Source organism: Somniosus microcephalus, chromosome 12 (genome assembly GCF_052327205.1).
Source record: "Somniosus microcephalus isolate GS21.2 chromosome 12, FLI_Smic_1.0, whole genome shotgun sequence".
Taxonomy (NCBI): domain Eukaryota; kingdom Metazoa; phylum Chordata; class Chondrichthyes; order Squaliformes; family Somniosidae; genus Somniosus; species Somniosus microcephalus.
The window spans coordinates 32,280,393-32,305,554 of record NC_140998.1 but is presented as its reverse complement, the minus strand read 5'-3'; the positions used below and the strand labels follow the sequence as shown (position 1 = coordinate 32,305,554).

At 46.2% G+C, this 25,162-nt stretch overlaps 1 protein-coding gene across 2 annotated transcripts in view; it reads left to right on the top strand.

The window, feature by feature from the left end:
* The window catches only part of tc2n (tandem C2 domains, nuclear), a 118,094-nt gene that overhangs the window by 70,147 nt on the left and 22,785 nt on the right, over window positions 1-25,162 (top strand). For both annotated transcript variants that reach the window (XM_086002726.1, XM_086002725.1), the window contains exons 9-12: window positions 9,190-9,306; window positions 11,125-11,316; window positions 16,163-16,277; window positions 22,704-22,912. In XM_086002726.1, the coding sequence (XP_085858852.1) occupies window positions 9,190-9,306; window positions 11,125-11,316; window positions 16,163-16,277; window positions 22,704-22,912 (633 nt within the window). The remainder of the gene's footprint in view (window positions 1-9,189; window positions 9,307-11,124; window positions 11,317-16,162; window positions 16,278-22,703; window positions 22,913-25,162) is intronic.

Below are 25,162 nucleotides of genomic sequence, written 5' to 3'. Positions count from 1 at the left end.
CCAATGCTTTCAAAATATCTCTCTTCATTGTAGTGGATGTCAGAGGGATTCTAAGAAACGCCGTTAACCCAGCTTGCATTTATCTAGCGCCTTCAACTTCTAACTTCCCCTTTCCCCCCACCCCCCCCTTTCCCCCCACCCCCCCCTTTCCCCCACACCCCCCTTTCCCCCACCCCTTTCCCCCACACCCCCCTTTCCCCCACCCCTTTCCCCCACCCCTCTTTATCTCTCTCTCTCTCTCTCTCCTTCCCTCTCTCCTTCCCTCTCTGTCTCTCTCTCTCTCTCTCCTTCCCTCTCTGTCTCTCTCTCCTTCCCTCTTTGTCTCTCTCTCTCTCCTTCCCTCTCTGTCTCTCTCTCTCTCCTTCCCTCTCTGTCTCTCTCTCCTTCCCTCTCTCTCTCTCTCTCTCTCTCCTTCCCTCTCTCTCTCTCTCTCCTTCTCTCTCTCTCTCTCTCTCTCCTTCCCCCCTCTCTCTCTCTCTCTCCCTCTCTCTCACTCTCCTTCCCCCCCTCTCTCTCTCTCTCTCTCTCTCTCTCCTTCCCACACAGACAGACAGACAGACAAACTCATTTATATATATATATATATATTATTTGTACTTTTTTCATAACAACATGCCCTCAAAAAACCCTCGGCACCGCCGGGCACTCCAGCTAGTAAAAGATGTAATAGCAGAGCCCTTGGAAAACAGTGACAGGATCGGACAAAGTCAACATGGATTTACAAAAGGTAAATCGTGCTTGACTAATCCACTGGAATTTTTTGAGGATGTAACTAGTAAAATAGATAAGGGAGAACCAGTGGATGTGGTGTATTTGGACTTTCAGAAGGCTTTCGATAAGGTCCCACATAAGAGATTAGCGTGTAAAGTTAAGGCACATGGGATTGGGGGCAAGGTATTGACTTGGATAGAGAACTGGTTGGCAGATAGAAAGCAAAGAGTTGGAATAAACATCTCTTTTTCCAAGTGGCAGGCAGTGACTAGTGGGGTACCGCAGGGATCGGTCCTTGGACCCTAGCTATTCACAATATATATAAATGATCTAGACAAGGGAACTAGATGTAATGGCCCAGAAATTCGGGTCAGGGGCTTCCTGCGGGTGCAAGCCCCCGACCTGCACTTACCTTGCGCGCCAGCAGTTCAGCTCTGGGCTCCCGTGGAATTCCGCACCGGGGCCTGCTCCAACTCCCGGCGCGCTGTACTTGCGTGTCCCAGGGGTGTAGTTAGTGCGATGCGTCCCCTGAGATCACGTTAGCCATGGGCAGCCAATTAGAGGAGGGAAAAGCCCATTCATAAGATTGACAGGAAGACCTGTCTAAACTTATGAATATACGGGCCCCAAAATAACAGTAAACCTTCAAATAATTTTTTTTTTAAATCACACTTTTTAAATAAACTATAAATTATATTAAATAACTATTATAAACAATAATTTAAATTTTTGAAAAAAATAATTTTATTAAAAAACGGGGCTAAAAATAAACTTACCTTGCTTTAAAGTATTTAAAAATAATAAACCTGTGGAAAAAATGTTTTAATTTTAATTAATTGACCACTTACCTTTTAAAATGCAGGCCTTACGCCTGGTTTTTACATTTCTAAAATCTAAAGACTTACCCTCACGGAAAAACCTGTAAAAACCCCCCCCCCAAAAAACGTAAGTTCAAAGCGCACGCGCAGACTCCCGCGCGCACGCGTTCGACCTCTGAACCCCTTCGTTCAGAGGAACGGAAGTGCCAGTTTCCCACGCATGCGCAGTGCATGCAAGAAACCGGCACTTCCATCGGGTCCACGCGTGAGTACCCCGTGCATACTCACGCGTTGGGACCCGAATTTCTGGGCCATTATCTCCAAATTTGCAGATGACACAAAGCTGGGTGGGCGTGTGTGCTGTGAGGAGGATGCCGAGAAACTACAGGATGATTTGGACAGGTTGGGTGATTGGGCAGAAGCATGGCAGATGCAATATAATGTGGATAAATGTGAGGTTATCCACTTTGGTGTCAAAAACAGGAAGGCAGATTATTATCTGAATGGCAATAGATTGGGAGAAGGGGAAGTGTAACGAGACCTGGGTGTCCTTGTGCACCAGTCGCTGAAGGTAAGCATGAAGGTGCAGCAGGCGGTTAAGAAGGCAAATGGTATGTTGGCCTTCATAGCAATAGGGTTTGAGTACAAGAACAAGGATGTCTTGCTGCAGTTGTACAGGGCCTTGGTGAGACCACATCTTGAGTATTGTGTGCAGTTTTGATCGCCTTATCTCAGGAAGGATTTTCTTGCCATGGAAGGAGTTCAGCGAAGATTCACCAGGCTGATACCTGGGATGGCAGCAATGATGTATGAGGAGAGATTGGGTCGATTGGGCTTGTAAAATTCTGGCAGGACTGAACAGACTAGATGCAGGGTGGATGTTCCTGATGGTTGGAGAATCCAGAACCAGGGGTCACAGCCTAAAGATAAGGGGTAGGCCTTTTAGGACAGAAATGAGGAGGAATTTCTTCACCCAGAGAGTGGTGAACCTGTGGCATTCTTTACCACAGAAGGCAGTAGAGGCCAATTCATTAAATATATTCAAGATGGAGTTGGATATATTTCTTAAGGCTAAAGGGATCAAGGGGTATGGGGAGAAAGCAGGGACCGGGTACTGAACTTGGATGATCAGCCATGATCGCATTGAATGGCGGAGCGGCTAGAGGGGCCAAATGGCCTACTCCTGCTCCTATCTTCTATGTTTCTATGTCTATGTTTCTTTAATCCCGTCAATTTCCCTAACACCATTTCCCTACCAATACTGATTTCTTTCAGTTCCTCCAGCTCATTAGACCCTATGTTCCCTGACAGCTCTGGAAGGTTATTTGTGTCCTCCTTTGTGAAGACAGAACCAAAGTATGTATTTAATTGGTCTGTCATTTCTTTGTTCCCCATTATAAATTCCCCTGATTCTAACTGCAAGGGACCTATGCATGACTTCACCAATCTTTTTCTCTTCACATAGCTATAAAAGCTTTTACAGTCAGTTTTTATGTTCCCTGCGAGCTTACTCTCATACTCTATTTTCCCCCTCTTAATTAATCCCTTTGTCCTCCTTTGCTGAACCCTAAGCTGCTCCCAATCCTCAGGTTTACTGCTTTTTCTGGCCAATTTATATGTCTTCTCCTTGGATCTTATACTATCTCTAATTTCCCTTGTTAGCCACGGTTGAGTCCCCTTTTTTGTTTTATTTTTATGCCAAACAGGGATGATCAAATTCTGTAGTTCATCCATGCGATCTTTGAATGTTTGTCATTGCCTATCCACCGTCAACCCTTTGAGTAACATTCCCCTATCAATCCTACCCAACTCGTGCCTCATACCATCGTAGTTTCCTTTATTTAAATTCAGGACCCTAGTCTCTGAGTCAACTACTTCACTCTCCATCTTAATGAAGAATTCGATCATATTATGATCGCTCCGACCCAAGGGGCCTCGCACAACAAGATTGCTAATTAATCCTTTCTCATTACATAATACCCAATCTAAGATGGCCTGATCTCTAGTTGGTTCCTCGACATATTGGTCCAGGAAACCAAATCGGCCCATCGTGTCCGCGTTGGCCAACAAAGAGCTATCCAGCCTAATCGCACTTCTCGGCTCTTGGTACGTAGCCCTGCAGGTTACAGCATCCCAAGTGCACATCCAAGTACTTTTTAAATGTGGTTAGGATTCCTGCCTCTACCACCCTTTCAGGCAGTGAGTTCCAGACCCCCACAACCCTCTGGGTGAAGAAATTTCCCCTCAAATCCCCTTTAAACCTTCCACCAATTACTTTAAATCTGTGCCCCCTGGTTTTTGACCCCTCTGCTAAGGGAAATAGGTCCTTTCTATTCACTTTATCTATGCCTCTCATAATTTTATACACCTCAATAAGGTCTCCCCTCAGCCTCCTCTGTTCCAAGGAAAACAGACCCAGCCTATCCAGTCTTTCCTCATAGCTAAGATTCTCTACTCCCGGCAACATCCTTGTAAATCTCCTCTGTACCCTCTCTAGTGCAATCACATCTTTCCTGTAATGTGGTGACCAGAACTGCACGCAGTACTCTAGCTGAGGCCTAACTAGTGTTTTATACAGTTGAAGCATAACCCCCCTGCTCTTGCCTTTATTAGCCGTGTCATAGAATACAAGCATTCCGTATGTCTTCTTAACCACCTTATCTACCTGGCCTGCTACCTTCAGGGATCTGTGGACCTGCACTCCAAAGTCCCTTTGTTCCTCTACGCGACTCAGTGTCCTACCATTTAATGTGTATTCCCTTTCATTGTTAGCCCTCCCCAAATGCATTACCTCACACTTCTGCGGATTGAATTCCATTTGCCACTGTTCTGCCCACCTGATGAATTTATTGATATCTTCCTGCAGTCTACAGCTTCCTTCTTCAGTATCAACCACACAACTGATTTTAGTATCATCTGCAATCTTCTTAATCATACCCCCTATATTCAAGTCTAGATCATTGATATATACCACAAAATGCAAGGGACCTAGTACTGAGCCCTGCGGAACCCCACTGGAAACAGCCTTCCAGTCACAAAAAAAGCCATCAACTATTACCCTCTGCTTCCTGCCTCTGAGCCAGTTTTGAATCCAACTTGACACTTTGCCCTGGATCCCATGGGCTTTTAGCTTTGTGGCCAGTCTGCCATGTGGAACCTTATGAAAAGCCTTGCTAAAGTCCATATACACTGCATCAAATGGACTACCCTCATCTACTCTCCTTGTTACCTCCTCAAAAAATTCAATCAAGTTTGTCAGACACGACCTTCCCTTAACAAATCCATGCTGACTATCCTTGATTAATCCGTGCCTTTCTAAATGAAGATTTATCCTGTCCTTCAGAATTCTTTCCAATAATTTTCCCACCACTGAAGTTAGGCTGACTGGCCTGTAGTTACTTGGTCTATCCTTTTCCCCCTTTTTAAACAGAAGTACCACATTAGCAGTCCTCCAGTCCTCCGGCACCACACCTGAAGCCAGAGAGGATTGAAAAATGATGGTCAGGGCCTCTGCTATTTCCTCTTTTTCGCTTCGCTTAACAGCCTGGGATATATTTCATCTGGGCCTGGGGATTTATCCACTTTTAAAGCTGCTAAACCCCTTAATACTTCCTCTCCCACTATGTTTATTTCATCTAATATTTCACACTCCTCCCCCCCGGATAGCAATGTCTGCTTCGCCCCTCTCTGTGAAAACAGACACAAAGTATTCATTAAGAACTCTACTGACGTCTCCCGCCTCCACACACAGATTACCCTCATGATCTCTAATAGGCCCTACCCTTTCTTTAGTTATCCTCTTACTCTTAATATATTTATAAAACATCTTTGGGTTTTCCTTGATTTTACTTGCCAAAAATTTTTCATGCTCTCTTTGCTTTCCTAATATCCTTTTTAATTGCACCCCTGCACTTTCTGTACTCCTTTAAAGATTCTGCAGTATTTAGCCCTCAGTATCTGTCATACGCCTCCCTTTTTTTCTTTATCCTTCCCTGTATGTCCCTAGATATCCAGTTATCCTGGATGCATTTTAGGAATTCTGCACCCTCTATACCCTTCGCACTAATTTTATCCCAGTTTATATTGGGGTAGTTGAAATCCCCTACTATTACTGCCCTATAGTTTTTGCATTTCTCAGAAATTTGTCTACATATTTGTTCTTCTATCTCCCTCTCACTGTTTGGGGGTCTGTAGTACACTCCCAGCAGTGTGATCGCCCCTTTTTTGTTTTTCAGTTCGACCCATATGACCTCATTTGATGATCCCTCCAACATATCATCCCTCCTCACAGCTGTAATAGTTTCTTTAATCAATACTGCGAGCCCCCCGCCCTCTCTATCCCGTCAGAAAATCCCGTAACCAGGAATGTTGAGCTGTCATAATACCTGTCCCTCTTTCAACCACGTCTCTGTAATAGCTATAATATCATAGTCCCAAGTATCCACCTGTGCCCTCAGCTCATCTGCCTTGTTCGCTATACTCCTTGCATTGAAGTATATACCATTTAGTACAGGCAAATCTCCTTGTTAACTACTATCTAGCCCTTGATTCCTCTGTCCTTCCAATTTACTTTCTACGTTTTTGTTTTCCAATTCCAGTTTTTCTTCCCTCCCTATTGACTCCATACTTAGGTTCCCATCCCCCTGCCAAGCTAGTTTAAACCCTCCCCAACAGCACTAGCGAACCCTCCCACGAGGATATTGGTCCCGTTCCTGTTGAGGTGCAACCCGCCTGGCTTGTAGAGGTCCCACCTCGCCCAGAAACGGTTCCAATTCCTCAGGAATCTAAAGCCCTCTCTCCTACACCATCTCTCCAGCCATGCATTCATCTGCTCCATCTGTACTCACTAGCACGTGGCACTGGTAGCAATCTGGAGTTTACTACCTTTTGAGGTCCTGCTTTTTAACCTCTTTCCTAGCTCCCTAAACTCTGTCTGCAGGACCTCATCCCTCTTCCTACCTATGTTGTTGGTACCGATATGGACCACGACCTCTGGCTGTTCACCCTTCCCCTTAGAATGCCCTGCAGCTGATCAGTGACATCCTTGACCCTGGAATCAGGGAGGCAGCATACCATCCTGGAGTCACGTCTGCGGCCGCAGAAATGCCTGTCTGCTCCCCAAACTATTGAATCCCCTATCACTATTGCTCTTCCTCTGCTCTCCACCCCCCCCACCCCCCCGCCTGTGCAGCTGAGCCACCCATGGTGCTGTGGACTTGGCTCTGGCTGCACTCCCCAGAGGAACCATCGCCCTTACCGGTACTCTGCACCGAATACTGTTTGGTGAGCAAGATGGGCTCGGGGCTCCTGCACTACCTGCCTGGTCCTCCTCTTCTGTCTGATGGTCACACATTCCCTCTCTGCCTGCACACTCTTAAGCTGTGGGGTGACCACCTCCCGAAACGTGCTATCCACGTAGCTCTCAGCCTCGCGGATGCACAGCTCAAGCTGCTGTAGCCGGCGACACTGCCGTGGCCTGGACAACCACATGTGCGGGGAGGTGTCCAGGACTTCCCACATGGCACCGGATGTGCATTCCATGGGTGTGAGCTGCCCTGCCATATCTCTAATTAACAGACTATTTACTAACCTAGCTGGAATAAACTTAAACTTTAAGAAAGCCAAGTAAAAACACTTACCAGATACTCACCAATCAGCTCCCTCTTCTTGAATGTTTAGTTTTTAGTCCCAGTTTTTAATTTAAACCAATGCCCAAGATAAAGAGATAAATACTGACCAACCAATCACTTCCCTGCTTTCCTGTGATGTCACTCGTTGTTTTTGTTGTCAGGTCCGCTGCCTCCGCTCTTGGGCCTCGCTCTGCCGTGCTCTTTATATCCTCAGGCTCCGCTCTTGCTCCCTCTCGGGTCCGCTGCCTCTGCTCTCGGGCCTCGCTCTGCTGCGCTCTTTATATCCTCAGGCTCCGCTCTTGCTCCCTCTCGGGTCTGCTGCCTCCGCTTGGGTTGATAAGTGGCAGGTAACATTCACGCCACAGAAGTGCCAGGCAATGACTATCTCCAACAAGTGAGAGTCTAACCACTGGCCCTGGACATTCAACGGCACTATCATCACCGAATCCCCCTCCACCAACATCCTGGGGGGTCACCATTAACCAGAAACTTAACTGGACCAGCCAATTAAATACTGTGGCAACAAGAGCAGGTCAGAGGCTAGGTATTCTGCGGCGAGTATCTCATCTCCTGACTCCCCAAAGCCTTTCCACCATCTACAAGGCACAAGTCAGGAGTGTGATGGAATACTCTCCACTTTCCTGGATGAGTGCAGCTCCAACAACACTCAAGAAGCTCGACAGCATCCAGGACAAAGATGGGCACCCCATCCACCACCTTAAATATTCACTCCCTCCACCACCGGCGTACCGTGGCTGCAGTGTGCATGAACTGAAAGATATTAGTATTGTAAAAAAGTAGTACTGGAGAAATTAATGGGACTGAAAGCTGATAAATCCCCTGGACCTGATGGCCTACATCCTAGGGTTTTGAAAGAGTTGGCTATAGAGATAGTGGATGCATTGGTTGTCATTTTCCAAAGTTCCATAGATTCTAGAACGGTTCCTGCGGATTGGAAGATAGCAAATGAAACCCCACTATTTAAGAAAGGAGGGAAAGAGAAAACGGGGAACTACAGACCAGTTAGCCCGACATCAGTAGTAGGGAAAATGCTAGAATCTATTATTAAGGATGTGGTAATAGTGCACTTAGAAAATAATAATAGGATTGGGCAGAGTCAACATGGATTTATGAAAGGGAAAACATGTTTGACAAATCTGTTAGTTTTTTGAGGTTGTAGCTAACAGAATAGATCAGGAGGAACCGGTGGATGTGGTGTATTTGGATTTTCAGAAGACATTCGATAAGGTGCCACAAGAGGTTATTAAACAAAAATTAGGGCTCATGGGATTGGGGGCAATATACTAGCATGTATTGAGGATTGGTTAACGGACAGAAAACAGAGAGTAGGAATAAATGGGTCATTTTCGGGTTGGCAGGCTATAACTAGTGGGGTACTAAGAGAATCAAGGGATATGGGGATAGTTCAGGAAAGTGGAGATGAGGTAAAAGATCAGCCATGATCTTATTGAATGGTGGCGCAGGCTCAAAGGACCAAATGGCCTACTCCTGCTCCTATTTCTTATGTTCTTATGTTATCATCTACAAGATGCACTGCAGCAACTTGCCAAGGCTTCTTCGGCAGCACCTCCCAAACCCCTGACCTCTACCACCTAGAAGGACAAGGGCAGCAGGTGCATGGGAACACCACCACCTCCAAGTTCCCCTCCAAGTCACACACCATCCTGACTTGGAAGTATATCGCTGATCCTTCATCGTCACTGGGTCAAAATCCTGGAACTCCCTCCCTAACGGCACTGTGGGAGTACCTTCACAACACGGACTGCAGCGGTTCAAGAAGGCGGCTCACCACCTTCTCAAGGGCAATTAGGGATGGGCAATAAATGCTGGCCATGCCAGCGACGCCCATATCCCATGAACGAATAAAAAAATATCACAGCAAAGTGGGAAAACATCTGAATTATTAGATACTTTGAATTAAAAGGAGCATCTAATGTGTGTGTATTATTAGATTGTTATAAAGTGTAATGAGCGATTTGTTAATAATTGTATTCTCATTCCTTTAACAGGTTCAAGATTTGTATCTGCACAGCAAACCTACAGAGAAAGTTAATGTTTATCTTAAAGGAATAATAACATTACCAAAGCCAGTGCACTTCAAATCTTCTGTGAAGGACGGTGCCAGTGTAAGTATTCTTTAACAAATGCTGGACCGATTGTGAAGTCCATTCTGTAACTATGTAATTCCAATATAACTGTGTTTTTGTTACCATATCCCATCCTGTTCCTGGATTAGTACGAATATCGGCACCGAAAGTGGCCATGTATCTATCCCGTCTGTTGAGTACAGTCATGGCTTTTTACAGAAGATGGTTAGAATTCACTGTGACACACTTTTTGTGGGGAGCCAAAGCTATAAATTCTTTTTTTAAAAGATAATTAGATGGTTGCTTAAAAAAGAGGAATATTGAAGGAATGAGCAGGAGAGTGGGATTGGACTAGTTGGCTCATGTAGAGAATGACACCAAGGCAGACTGTTTCTGCGCTGTAACATTCTATGTACTTTATGTAAAGTAAAATATTAACCTGAACTGAGGGATCATTAAGCTTGTACAGACAATTGCCTCAAATCATTCATTTTGAAAAGAAAATACACTCACTGAAGTCTCCGCTGTGGTAAGTTTTTTGTGGCCTGCTAACTCGGTGTCCAGTCACACAGAGAGAGAGAGAGAATTGCATTTTAAGAGGTAAATTTAGCACTCCTGGTGCAGAGCTTCACATTAGGGGAGTGGGTATCGGGAGTTCTGCGATTCAGTTTATTGGATGGGAACGGTAGCATAGTGGTTATGTTACCGGAGACATGAGTTCAAATCCCACCATGGCGGCTGGGGAAATTAATAATTCAGTTAATTAAATAAATCTGGAATTTAAAAAAAAAGCTAATCAGTAATGATGACCATGAAACTGCTGGATTGTCATGCAATGTGGTTGACTCTTATCTGCCCTCTGAAATGGCGGCTCACCACCGCCTTCTCGAGGGCAATTAGGGACGGGCAATAAACGCTGGCCTTGCCAGCGACGCCCACATCCCGTGAATGAATAAAAAACAATCATGTAGACCAGAGGCGTTTAAGTTGCACGTGTTCCTGATAAAGAACACGTGAAACTCCGCACAGGGAGTGCTGAACTGTAATATTTACTTTTATAGTTCCTCACGGTTCCATCCGAACACCCCAAAGTGCTTCACAACCCATACAGTGTAATGTTTTGAAGCGCCATTGCTGTTATGTAGGAAGTGGGGCTCAATTGTTTCAAGTTTCCCATCATTGCCACTCCAAGAGTGCTGGTTATAACGCACGTTACTGTGTTTATGATTATTTTTAATGTAATGTACAATGAGCTGACCATTATAGTCATTTTGGATTGTTCACTCAGCTAATTTTGGAAATCGCTTTCAACGTCTTGAGCTGGGTGCAGGGTGCGCAGTAATGGTGGGGTGGGGCAGGGCGGGGGGTGGGGGGGAGCCTGGGATGCGGAGGTCCTGTCGAATTTAACGGCAGGACCTCATAGTTTTTTCTTCCATTTCCCGCCTGGCAGCTGGCCAAATTGTCAACCAGGCCGGCTGCCGAACGGGCAGACCAGTGGCAGGAGGCCGCAACTGGGGCACTTGGGGACGGTCCACGGGAAGGGGGAGGGAGAGAGATATTGGGTTTGGGGGAGAGAGGCCATCATGAGAGGGAGGGAGAGAGGGAGAAATCAGTGCTTGGTGGAGAGAGGCCATCACAGGAGGGAGGGAGCGAGAGATTGCTGCTTGGGGGAGGGGGAGAGAGGCCATCGTGGCTGTGGAAGTGAGGGAGGCCGCAATCGGCAGTGGGGGTGGGTTAATAACGAGGCCCGATCTCTGCTTTGTATGGCAATGTTACTGACTTCACAATACTTAATCGGGAACTTTCAAAGCCTGTTGGTCAGAGGATTAACTCACCGTTTTCTCTCTGCTTTTCCAGCATTTGGTGTTCATGGAAACCTTTGTGTTTAATATCAAACTGCCTATCCTCCAAACACACGGCCTTGTCCTCAAAATTGTGACTCAGACCCCACGGAAGAGGGTCATTGGTGAATGCTCAGTGTCACTTAGAGAGTTAAGCGATGTGGAGTCAAACCTTTGGCTGAATATTCATCCACCTTCAAAGGTCCCGGTGAGTTTGTCTTGACCATTGTTTATTGATCCAGTACTTTGGATTGTGGTGAGCTTGTATTGGGTTTTTACTTGGGGTGTTTCCTATAATGGTTATGTTATGAAGTTGGGGATGAGCGTTGGCAAAACCACATCATGGGGAACATGTACTCCTTAGAAACATAGAAAAATAGGAGCAGGAGTAGGCCCTTCGAGCCTGCTCCGCCATTCAATATGATCATGGCTGACCCTCTATCTCAATACCATATTCCCGCTCTCTCCCCATACCCCTTGATGCCTTTTGTGTCTAGAAATCTATCTATCTCCTTCTTAAATATATTCAGTGACTTGGCCTCCACTGCCTTCGGTGGTAGAGAATTCCACAGGTTCAGCACACTCTGAGTGAAGATATTTCTCCTCATCTCAGTGTTAAATGTCCTACCCCATATCCTTAGACTGTGACCTCTCGTTCTAGTATCTGTATATAATTTGCACAGTCCCCGCAGTCAATTAAAATGAATGGACAGAAAGCTGTGGGAAGCATGCCCGTGATTTCCCAATACGTGTTCCCAGCAGGGTAAGGTTTCTTCAGCTGGAGTGTGCATTCATAAAATTGGCCCTGGTGTGTTATGCTGCAACATATGCTTGTGTGTGAGGAGGCAGTGAGCAAAAAAGTAAAGCACTGATCTCTCCCTCCCTCTCATGATAGCCTCTCTCCCCCCCTCTCATGATAGCCTCTCTCCCCCAAGCCCGATATCTTGCTCCATCCCCCCTCCCGATTGCCGTGGGTACCAGCCATGAGCTTGGTGGAAGCCTCCATCCCCCAGCTATTCACAATATATATAAATGGTCTAGACGAGGGAACTAGATGTAATATCTTCAAGTTGGCAGATGACACAAAGCTGGGTGGGCGTGTGTGCTGCGAGGAGGATGCCGAGAAACTCCAGTATGATTTGGACAGGTTGGGTGATTGGGCAGAAGCATGGCAGATGCAGTATAATGTGGATAAATGCGAGGTTATCCACTTTGGTGGCAAAAACAGGAAGGCAGATTATTATCTGAATGGCAATAGATTGGGAGAAGGGGAAGTGCAACGAGACCTGGGCGTCCTTGTGCACCAGTCGCTGAAGGTAAGCATGCAGGTGCAGCAGGCGGTTAAGAAGGCAAATGGTATGTTGGCCTTCGTAGCGAGAGGGTTCAAGTACAGGAACAAGGATGTCTTGCTGCAGTTGTACAGGGTCTTGGTGAGACCACACCTTGAGTATTGTGTGCAGTTTTGGTCGCCTTATCTGAGGAAGGATGTTCTTGCCATGGAGGGAGTGCAGCGAAGATTCACCAAACTGATACCTGGGATGGCAGGAATGACGTATGAGGAGAGATTGGGTCGATTGGACTTATACTCGCTGGAGTTTAGAAGAATGAGAGGGGATCTCATTGAAACTTATAAAATTCTAACAGGACTAGACAGACAAGTTGCAGGAAGGATGTACCCTATGGCCAGGGAGTCCAGAACCAGGGGTCACAGTCTAAGGATAAGGGGTAAGCAATTTATGACAGAGATGAGGAGGAATTTCTTCACCCAGAGAGTGGTGAACCTGTGGAATTCTCTACCACAGAAGGCAGTTGAGGCCAATTCATTAAATATATTCAAGAAGGAGTTAGATATATATCTTAAGGCTAAAGGGATCAAGGGATATGGGGAGAAGGCAGGAGCAGGGTACTGAATTTGGATGATCAGCCATGATCTCGTTGAATGGCGGAGCAGGCTCGAGGGGCTGAATGGCCTATTCCTGCTCCTATCTTCTATGTTTCTATCCCTACTCAGTCAGTGCTTGCAGACTCTAAATGTAATTGTTCCTCACGCTCTAATGCCTTTATGTCACTCAGAGTATCTTTATACAATGACTGATTACTCAGTTTCTCTGTCTTGGTGATGCAGTTCAATCATTTTATTAATGGCGTTTAAAGCCAGGCTCAAGCAGACTCAATTATGCTTCAATCCGCCTCCTACCTCTCACCCCAGTTAATGGTTTGCAGATGTGTTTTGCGCATTACAAATTCTTCCTTCTGAATCAGTCAGTAAGTTTATTCTCCCATTGGAAGCCCCTTGCATCATAGAATGACATGAGCACGCCATTCTTCAAGTATTTGCCATTTGATTAGCTGGGGGAAAAAAACCGCCTTGGAAAGGCAAATTCTTTCCCCAAAGTTGCTTGCATCTCCAAAGCAAGAAGGCAGAGGATAAAAAGTGAGATTAAAATGAATGAGAAACATAGTTTAGAGAATCCTACAATCATAGAATGGCCTCCTTCCGTGCTGTAACCATTTGGCCCATTGAGCCGGTGCCGGTTCTCTGCAAGAGCACTTCAGCTAGTCCCACTCCCCTGCTCTTTCCCCATAGCCCTGCAGGCATTTTTCCTTCAGGTACTTATCCAATTCCCTTTTGAAAGCCATGATTGAGTCTGCCTCCATCACCTTCTCAGATTATAACCAGTCGCTGCGTAAAAAAGTTTTTCTCATGTCGCCTTTGGTTCTTCTGCCAAACATCTAAATCTATGTCCTCTGATTCTCAACCCTTCCGCCAATGGGAACAGTTTCTCTCTATCTACTCTGTCTAGACCCATCATGGTTTTGAACACCTCTATCAAATCTCCTCTCAACCTTCTCTGCTCCAAGGAGAACAACCCCAGCATCTCCTGGTCTATCAACGTAACTGAAGTCCCTCCATCCCTGGAATCATTCTCGTAAATCTTTTCTGCACCTTCTCTAAAGCCTTCACATCCTTCCTAAAGTGTGGTGCCCAGAATTGGACATAATACTCCAGTTGAGGCTGAACCAGTGTTTTATAAAGGTTCATCATAACTTCCATGCTTTTGTACTCTATGCCTCTATTCATGAAGCCCAGGATCCCATATGTTTTTTTAATTGCTTTCTCATCTTCTTCTTAGGCAGTCCCTCAGAACCGAGGATGACTTGCTTCCACATTAAAAATGAGTTCTCAGGTGACTGATGAGCCCAATGCGGGACCTACAGTCTCTGTCACAGGTGGGGCAGACGGTGGTTGAAGGGGCGGGTGGGTGGGGTGCTTGGGTTGACGTGCGCTCCTTGCACTGCCTGCGCTTGACTTCCGTTTGCTCCCGGCGAAGAGACTCGAGGTGTTTGGCGTCTTCCCGGATGTTTCTCCTCCACTTTGTACGGTCTTGGGCCAGGGATTCCCAGGTGTCGGTGGGGATGTTACACTTTTTCAAGGAGGCTTTGAGGGTGTCCTTAAAGCGTTTCCTCTGCCCACCTCGGGCTCTCTTGCCATGCCGGAGCTCCGAGTAGAGCACTTGTTTTGGGAGTCTCGTATCGGGCATGCGGACAATGTGACCCGTCCATCGGAGCTGATCGAGCGTGGTCAAAGCTTCGATGCTGGGGATGTTGGCCTGAGCAAGAGCACTGACATTGGTGCACCTATCCTGCCAATGGATTTGCAGGATCTTGCAGAGGCAGCGTTGGTGGTACCTCTCCAGTGCTTTGAGGTGCCTGCTGTACATGGTCCATGTCTCTGAGGCATACAGCAGGACGGGTATCACTGCTGCTCTGTAGACCATGAGCTTAGTGTTTGAAGACTGGACTTCAAACCCTCTCCTTTAGAGCAGAGAAAGTTGAGGGGAGATTTCATAGAGGTGTTCAAAATCATGAGGGGCCTGGACAGAGCAGATAGAGAGAAACTGTTCCCATTGGCAAAAGGTCGTGAACCAGAGGACACAGATTTAAGGTGATTGGCAAAAGAACCAAAGGTGGCATAAGAAATAACTTTTTTACTCAGCGAGTGTTTATGATCTGGAATGCACTGCCTGAAAGGGTGGTGGAAGCAGACTCAATCATGGCTTTCAAAAGGGAATTGGTAAGTACCTGAAAGAAAAACATTTGCAGGGCTACGGGGAAAGGGCGGGGGAGTGGGACTAGCTGAAACGCTCTTGCAGAGAGCCGACATGGGCTCGATGGGCCGAATGGCCGCCTTCCATGCTGTAACCATTCTATGATTCAACTATTTTTGAATGTTCCGGGAGATGGGCTGAAAACTTACAAAACCAGTTGGCCTAGGGAGCTGGGACCTGAAGCTGCTGTTAATCTTTTACATTTGCCATTTTAGCTGGCATATGCGAGCCGGCTCCCGACATTAATGCGGTTTAAATTTGTTTTTTCCTGCAGCCGACTTGTCGACCCAAGTCACAAGTAATCTGGGCTCCCAGGAAGCTAATTTAAACGGCCAGATTAACGATTAATGCAGTTTGCCTTGGAGCGTGAAAGACTTGGCTTCTGGTCAATAGATGAAAAATGGTGCTTCTATTTTCATTCATACAAACCAACAAGAGCCATGTCCCAAGCCAGCTCCTCGAAGTTACTTGAGATTCACTTGGGGCACAGCAGGAGAGCTCGAGCCCGTCAGATTGACTATGTTTAACAATTGATTTGGCTGCCGCTTTTTTGACTGTTCCGGGTCATCTGCATAGTTGGGGAAGTCAGTGTAATCTTTTAATTCATCGAATTTTCAAACCCCACTTCGAAATTCATTCCTAAATGATTTTTATTTGTTCACGGGATGTGGGCATCGCTGGCGAGGCCAGCATTTGTTGCCCATCCCTAATTGCCCTCAAGAAGGTAGTGGTGAGCCGCCTTCTTGAATCGTTGCAGTCTGTGTGGTGAAGCTACTCCCACAGTGCTGTTAGGGAGGAAGTCCCAGGATCCTGACCCAGTGACGATGATTGAGTATAATAGAAAACATGAGCTAAATCGTAACTTTTTTTTGTTTGCATTGTTTTTAGTTTTTCTGGTTGTCTGTTGAAGTATAAATTGTTTTCTTTTTCTTTCTTTTCACCCAGACCTGTCATGCACTTCTGCGAATAGGAACCTGTTTCCAAGCTGTCAGTAATCGGATTCAGCTGCAAATCCTGGAAGTGCAGAACCTGTCGCATTCCTCCACCCCTCTGACATTAAGTAGGTGCTAACGCTGACTTTGTTTGCTGAAGTCCTGAAAGTGTTCATCGTGGATATTATAAACTTTTGGAGTAGTAAAGTTTAAAATACGTGGGTGTGGGGAGGGGGCAGGAAATGTGTGTGCGCTTCCTGCCTGCCATACTGGTGGCTTAGTAGGCCAGTGAGTGCCTGAAAGACGGGTGCTGTAGGAACAAATTTATAGGCCATGGGTTGCAGAATAATGAGTCTTTCATGTAAGATTAGACAACACACAATTTAAAATTGATCAAGGTACAACATTTGAAACTGGTTGATGTGTAGAAATAAAAGGTGTCTTCTCATAGTTTGCTTTCATTATATAATGAACAGCAAGTATTTCTGTTTTATTGGCACTCGTTGAGGTGCTGCACCTCAACATTATTTATCTTGTGCTGTGATATAATTGTGACTTGCTTGAGAGCACTCTGATTATCAGCAGGGTCCCTAGTTAGTAGGAATTGTAATTCCGCTCAAACAATACAGCCATTGTATATTGTGTTGGAGTGCATTATAGCTCTGTATTAAAATGACCGCAGTCTGTTTGTACTTTGCTCTGTAGTTTCTCAGGTGTTGTCCATTTTTTTGGAAATACACAGGTTGGCAATTTAGTAATTGGAATAAAAGGATGACCACCTCAACTTCACATTATTTTGCATGTAACCCCCTCTGACTAGCTCTAAAATAAAGAAGAAAAGATGATGTTGGGGAACAACCCAGAGGTGACTAGGGTTGCCAAGCCTCCAGGACTGTCCTGGAGACTCCAGGAAAATAAAGAATAATCTCCGGGACACTCCTGCAAGCAACTCGGGTGAAGAATAATTGAGGCTGTAAAGTCTGTGGGTTGTGCAGTTAATAAATACACAGACTTCAGGAGTAACAAACAAACAGGTCTTTACTATTCGAAGGTCCGGGCGAATCTGCCCCAGAAATCCTGCTACAACACTTATATACTGGTGTGGTCACTATCGGTATTACAGTATACAGAAGCCAAACAAATAGTGCCACACCTAAAGTAGTTCCCTTAAAGGTGAACGGTTACATTCAATAGTTCTCTTAAAGGTAGACGGGTACATACACTACAATCCTCCCTTTTTAGCTTATTACTTACAGAGTCCCCGTTAAACATACATATCTTCAACTTCCTATAAAACAAATTACAGCTATAATCTCGGTGGAGTCAATGTCATATAAAACAATTTACAAATATAATCTCGGTGGAAACAGTTCACAGGTTCCGTCTCTGCGGAAACAGTTCATAGATTCAGTCTCTGATCTTGACTCGTTCCGAACAACATTTCTTTGGGGTAGCCGGTTCACCTGGCTAGCGTGACTCCTCCATAGCCTTTTTCTTGACGTAGCAGCTTGAACTTTCGTCCTGTTGAACCAGCAGTGCGGACTTTGACAACCAACTGGCTGTCTTGACATTTACCAGTTTTTCAACTAATTTAGCTCCTTTCGTAATGTCCCGCCTGGAATGGTAGAAGTGCTAATATTTTAGACAGTTATTATCTTCTGCTTCTTCTTTTTCTTTTCTGCCTTTTTGAAACTCTCGGAGCTCCTTTCTCGGCTGCCAGCTGTAGCGCCACCAACTCTCTATGTTCCTTAGACCTTAAGTGCTTCATCCGGATTTCAGCACTTTGAGAGTTTTCATCACAAGCTGGGCAGACCACATCCTCATAATATTCAGTGTCACTCAACAGGTCATGGTAATATTCAGGTTCGTCCTGAGTTAGGCCAGCGAGAGAGACTTCTTCTTCCTCCTCACCCGTCTGGACGTTAGCTGACGGTGGTTCCTTCCCTAAACATCTTTCTTGAAAAGCCTTCTTCATGCATTCATATTCATCCCGCTCTTCCTGGGTTATCTGCCATTCCTTCACGACGGACCTCATTTGTGAGTTCAATACCTTCCTTTCCACCGGTAATTGCGTTATCAGGCTATTTAACCCTTCTACTGAAGTAACGGTTTCCACCTTCTTCTGTTTACCTTGACGTGATTCAACGTACTTTTGGCATCCTTGTAAAATTTGTGTCGCCACCTCAGCTATCTCCGTGACTTTTGAGAGCTCCGAACTCGTTCCCCCTGAAGATTGAAGCTCGTGTTCAGATTGTTCCCCTTGTAGAGTCTTGTCCTTCAGCATATGAAGGAGTTGGCCGACCGTTAACTCTTCCCTGGGAACACGGTGGATCAGAGTCTTCTCCATTTCATCCACCTCTTTCTCCAATACTTCCACCTTACGTTCCTCTTGAACTTTGGCTTTCAGCGCTCGGAAAAGTTGCGCCCTGATGCTCTCTAGTTCATGTTCAGGGACCATTCTTACAGTGTCCTGTTCTTCCACTGCAAGGATTCCCAGTTGAATCTGTTCTTCAAGTTGTTGAACCTCAGACATTGCCGCCTCATATTTGTCTTGGGTGTCCTTCAATGTTTTTATAAGTTCTTGGACATCCTGTCTTTCATGCTCTGCCATGATTTTCACCTCTAATTGCTCATCTATGGATGGAGCTTCTATCGATGAGTCTGTCTTGGCCTTGAGCTCATCAAGAATTTCCTGCAGCCTTTGGACTTCTTGCTCATGTTCAACCTTTAGTTGTTCATATGCTTCTACTGAAACTAGCTTTTCGGAGGCTGCCGAGTTAACCCCCTTCTGAATTGTAGCCTGGGCCTGTTCATACTGTTCTTTCAACTTCTCACACTCTGCTTGTAAGGAGTCGTAAAGAAGAACTGGAATAAAATCCTGGCTCCCTGAAGATTCCTCTTCCTTTGGTTCATTCTGTAAATATTCTAGTTCCTGAACAGCATCAGGGGAATGTGATTGGTATTTGACCATGATGGCTCTATGGTCGCTCTCTGCTTGAGCTAGCTGTCTCTGTAGTCTTTCCAGGTTCCCCCATTCGGTGTCCCAGAACTTTTCCATATTTTTCATCTCCTGTACGAGACGATCACTCAACTGTTCTAATTGTTGTCGTACTTTGACATAAGTTTGCGTCCGAGCTCGGTGTTCTTCCGTCATGGATGAATCCTTTGCTTGAACAGACTCAGAATTCTCTGTCAACCTGGAGTTCTGCTCTGCAGCTTTATTCTTCTTGGTACCATAAGTCCTTCTGCCTGTCTTCGTTTTCGACTTGGTCTTATCATCATCCATTTCAGAATCTGAGCTAATAGCTTGCACCGAGTCCTCCCTCATTATGGCTTTTAGGTAATGCCATTCCATGTCTATTTTCTTAATCCACTCCCGTCCTAGAAGTGGTGGTCCTCCCTCAGGTAATACGTACAAGCTCATTCTTGGGTGTTCTTTACCCCTATCTCTCACCTTGACTCTTATTTTCCCCACGGGGTATACGTTATGCCCCGTGTATGTCTGTAATACGAACTTGGTATTTCTTAAAGGTATGTGAGAGAATAGCCGGTGGTAGTCCCTTCGGTTGATGACTGATAGAGCTGATCCAGTGTCCAGCTCCATTCTTATTTGGACTCCAGCTATTTTTAGTATGACCCAGATGGCCTGTAGATCCGCTTCTTTACCCACATTGTGGATTCTCAGACTACCCAGCTCCTGGTTGTTTGGGTCTGAGTCTGAATTCTGTTCGTCTGAACTCTTCTCAGCCACCTTGTGTACCTTGTTGTACTTTTCTGGTGGTGGCTTCCTTTGATTATTGATCTTTTTCCCGGACCGGCATACCTTCGCGATGTGACCCAGTTTGCCACATTTCCTACACTCTTGGTTCTTAAACCAGCATTGGTTCTGGTCATGCGTTGTCTTCCCACAACGGTAGCATTTTGTTGTGCTTGAAGTAATTTGGTCCACCCCGAGTGCCGCTGCCTTTAGTTGCATTTCCGCCGTTCCTTTCGCTGCGGCTTCGTGCGATGCAGCTATAAGGACAGCCCTGTCCAGTGTGAGGTCATTCTCTTCCAGTAGTCGCTTCTGCGTCCCCTCTTTGGACAATCCGCATACGAACTTGTCCCGCAGCGCTTCTGTCAGATTCCCTCCGAACTGGCAGTATTTCGCTAGCCTACGCAGTTCGACCAAGTATTCCGCATTGCTTTCGTCTTTCTTCTGCGTTCTTGCGTAGAATTTGAATCGTTCAGCCAGCATCAGCGGTGTGGGGTTCAAGTGGTCCTTCAGCACAGCCACAATCTCTTCGAAGGTCTGATCCGCTGGTTTATTTGGTGCTATTAGATGCTTCAAGAGCCCGTATGTTTTTGCCCCCATCGAGTTTAGCAATGTTATCGCCTTGTCGTCTTCCTCTATTTTGTTGGCTTCGCAATAGATCTCTATGCGTTCCACGTACGTGGCCCAGTCTTCTATTTCAGAATTAAAGTCGTTAATATTCCCTCGCTTAGGCATCTTTCTTCCCTTGGGAGCAGCACCAGTATTTCTTATTTATTTATTTGTTTCTAAGATGGCGGTTTTCCCGCGAAATCGGCGGTTTCCCGCTCTTTCCTTCTCTCCCCGCCCACTTCAATGGCGGTATGTCAATCAAGATGGCGGTTTTCCCACGAAAATGGCGGTTTCCCGCTCTTCCTTTCTCGCCCCGCCCACTTCAATGGCGGTTTCCCGCTTCTGGCGTCTTCTCCGCCTACTGGCGGCTTCCCGCGTTTCTTCCCGGTGGAAGGGGTACGCTTCCCCCTCAGCGGACAGGTTCAGCCGCTGGCTGGCTACCGCACAGCTCCCCTTACTCGGCTATGTCTTTTCCTCCCGCCCGCACGGCTCTACCGGCGCTGGGTACACCCCGTTAGCGGAGGACAGTTCAGCCGCTGGACTGGCTCTCGCGCAGTCTCTCTCTCCGTACCCGGCTCTGTCTCTCTCACCCGCACGTTCGATGCTACCGGCCCTGGGTACCCCGTTGGTGGAGAACAGCTCACCGCTGGACTGGCTCTCGCGCAGTTTCTCACCCCGTTTTCGGCTGTGTCTCTCACCCACTCCCGCACGTTCGGTTTTGCCGGCTCTGAGTACCCCGTTGGTGGAGAACAGCTCAGCCGCTGGACCGGCTCCTCGCAGTCTCTCTCTCCGCACCCGGCTCTCACCCGCACAGTTCCCGTTCGCCTCCCCAGCCCTCTCGCAGACCGGTGTTTCCCTCCCCGGCTGCGGCTGGGTTTCTCTTCCCGCGCCTACTCGCAGGCTCAGCGCTTCGTGGCTGCGGTCGCTGCCCCGATTGTCCCGCCGATCGCGGTCCGGCTGTCACCCGACGCCGTTGGACCCGACTTTTGGCCGGCACAGCTCCCCCTCGACCGAGGTCGAGTGCTCTGCCCTTATCCTCCGGATGCTTCTACACCTTCCCCTACTCACAGTCTCTTCGGCCGCCTTGTTTCTTGCTGGTCGGCTCACTCCGCACCGTGGCAGAAGGGTAGTCAGTGCCTGTTGCTGATACAGCTTTTGTTGTTAGTCTTCCTGCTTTCTGTTGTTGCAGCCTCGTGTTTTCTTTTGGTAGCACGACGAGGGCGGTTGTCTCTCTTCGACGCTCTTCGTTGCTTATGGTAATCTTGCCGCAGGGTACGATCGGACTCGTCGCCACTGTAAAGTCTGTGGGTTGTGCAGTTAATAAATACACAGACTTCAGGAGTAACAAACAAACAGGTCTTTACTATTCGAAGGTCCGGGCGAATCTGCCCCAGAAATCCTGCTACAACACTTATATACTGGTGTGTTCACTATCGGTATTACAGTATACAGAAGCCAAACAAATAGTGCCACACCTAAAGTAGTTCCCTTAAAGGTGAACGGTTACATTCAATAGTTCTCTTAAAGGTAGACGGATACATACACTACAGAGGCAATATAAAAAAGAGATGTTTTTATTTTCTTTGAACCCTTTCGTTTAGAAGTTATAAAAATATAGTGAACAGGTTAGCTGTGGGGTGGGAAGAAAGTTTGACCGGGCGGGGCGGGTGGTTGTAAGCGGGAGGTCATGTGATGAAACCTCCAGCAATATGTCCAACAAAAGTTGGCAACCCTAAAGGTGACTAGGAACTGAAACAGAGTTAATCAACTCTATCAAGGTGGAATTCTCAACTTGTTTGAGTAGCTCACCTGAGAGTATTACTGGAATGTGTCCCGCTTTGCAGGTATTTTCACCTTTGGCACTCCTGGCAGAGTGTTGTGTGCTGGGGAACGCATGTTGACAAGTCACGTAACTTTTACGGGATGGAATCCGTGGGGAGCGGAGGCCCAAATTGTTGTTGCACGCTTCTGTGTATTAAGCTCTGAGCCAGGAAGACACACATTTCCCCAAAGCATCAGTTTCCTGGGTGATTGAAGTGTTTTGGCAATGGGCTTTCGTTTCCTGCATTTGGGGTGTTCCGGGGCTGCAATCTAATGTAACGCTTCTTGTAACTTGTGACAAACGTGAGGAGCTTGGACTGCCCAAATTCTGTTTGCTTCACTTCTAAGTGTGCTGTTTTTCCCCTTCTAGATTTCTACGTGAAGATAATAATGGAAACTAGGGATGGGCTGTTTGACAAGAAGAAGACGCGTCCTCTGAAATCTGTGAATGGTCAGGTGAAGTGGGGAGAAACGTTTCTGTTCCCTGTTGTTCAAAATGAGCTCCATCTCCAGAGAGTCAGTTTCAGCCTGAAACTCTACAGCAGAAGTTCTGTTAGAAGAAAACACCTCTTAGGCCAGGTAATGTCTACTAGGTCGGTTGGAAATATTTATGGATGGGAATCGAGCCCAAATGTAATACACATTTCAAGCATTTGTTCTAAACTCGCTTTCAAACAGAGGGTTGGGTGTCCAACTAGTAGACGTGGACTTTAATTGGGGCCCTACTGGCATTTACACTTGGGCTTCTCTTTTGGAGTAGGGGGTAAAGTTATATTTCCACTCCTTTATTGTTGGAAGATCTGAGTGGGGAGGGTGGAAATTGCCAAGAGAGGGATCCCTTCTTTGGGCAATTCCAATGAACCTTGTGACCATTGGGCTAAGGAGGAAGAATGGCTATTTGTAGATATTTATGAAGGCGTAGATCAACCCACCTATCCAACAAAAAAGGGGTAATATGGATGTAAGGAAAGGATAAGGGGCGCGAGGGTGGAATTATAAGAACATTGTAATATGTAATAAAAGCTGGCACTTTTTGTTAGATCATCCAGAATTACTCCACTAAATCAATTCCTTATCTGCTGCAGCTTGTTCAACATTTATGGTTTCTGCATCATATAATGACCTGAGCCCGTCATTCTTCTGTATTAGCTGCAACAAAAGACTTGCATTTATTTAGTGCCTTTCACGACCACCGGACGTCTCAAAGCGCTTTACAGCCAATGAAGTACTTTTGGAGTGTAGTCACTGTTGTAATGTGGGAAACGTGGCAGCCAATTTGCACACAGCAAGGTCCCACAAACAGCAATGTGGTAATAACCAGATAATCTGTTTTTGTTATGTGGATTGAGGGATAACTCCCCTGCTCGTCTTCAAAATAGTGCTTTGGGATCTTTTACATCCACCTGAGAGAGCAGACGGGGCCTTGGCTTAATGTCTCAGCCGAAAGACGGCACCTCAGACAGCACAGCACTCCCCTGCTCCCTCAGCACTGCACCAGAGTGTCAGCCTAGCTTTATGTGCACAAGTCCCTGGAGTGGGACTTGAACCCACAACATAATGACTCACAGGCAAGTGTGCTACCAACTGAGCCACCACTGACACATGATATGATTGAGATTTGTAAGCTATAGGTGCAGTTAACTTTATTAGCGCACCTAATGCTGGGATCTTCTGGCACAATTCTGGAGATAAAAGTTTTTCTGATCTGGGAAATGAGCATTCCTTAATGCCTTTCAGTTGTACTTCAAAGCACCAGTGTCCCGGTAGTGATGCACTGTAGTACCAAGATGGTACTGAACTTTAGAGTCATTGGGGCAGAAATTCCTCCCCAAACACGTGAGTACGGAAGGGGTACTCACGCATCTGGCCGGCGGAAATGCCGGTTTTCAGCATGTACAGCGCACGCGCTGAAAACCGGCATTTCCTCTCCTCTCACCCAAGAGTTGAAGAGGCTAGCGCATGCGCTGTAGGGGGCAGCACATGCATCTTGGATTTCCTCTGTTTTGGGGGATTTGTGCATGTCTAAAGGCCTCCGGTCTTTACGCTTGTGAAAAGCACACGTGAGTATTTATTTTTACAGGTAAGCGGTGTTTTAGTGCAATTTAGAAAAAAAATTTCCACAGGTTTATTATTTTAAATAATCTACAATAAGGTAAGTTTAGTTTTAGACCCTTTTTATTAAAAATTTATTTTTTTCAAAAAAGAAATTATTGTTTAAATTTTTAAAAACTTATTTATACTTAATTTAATGATTGGGATGTTTTTTAAAATTTTATTTAAAGTTTAAGTAGTGTTTTGGGGTGCAGTACTTCTCATGAGTTTGACAGTTCTTACTCTCAAACTTATGAATGAAGTTTCCCCTCCCCTGATTGGCTGAACAGTGCTCACCTGATCCCAGCCGGCACATCGCACTAACTACGCCGCTGGGTCAGGTTAGCACAGCGCGCCAACATCAGAACCTGGCCACTGAAAGGAAATCTACTGCAGGCCAGGTTTCAGATGTTGGCGCGCAGGGTGAGCGCACATCGGGGGCTTGCATGCGCGGCAAGCCCCCAACACCAAGTTCTGGGCCATTGACTTCTCCTAATTGGCACCCAGGGCTGAACGAGAAGCCAGTTCCTGCTGGTTAGCTTACTGAAAGACTCACTGCTAACATTGTCTTAGCAACTCTCCAGCAACTACCAACCTCCCAATGCCAATCCATGAGGTAAAACCAGATTCAGTAATGTAATTTTTACAGCAGTTCTCAAATGTTTTGGTGACTTTCTTGCTACACAAGAAGGGTAGACAAATGTATTCCTGCCTGTCGTCATCTGTTCCTATTTTGGA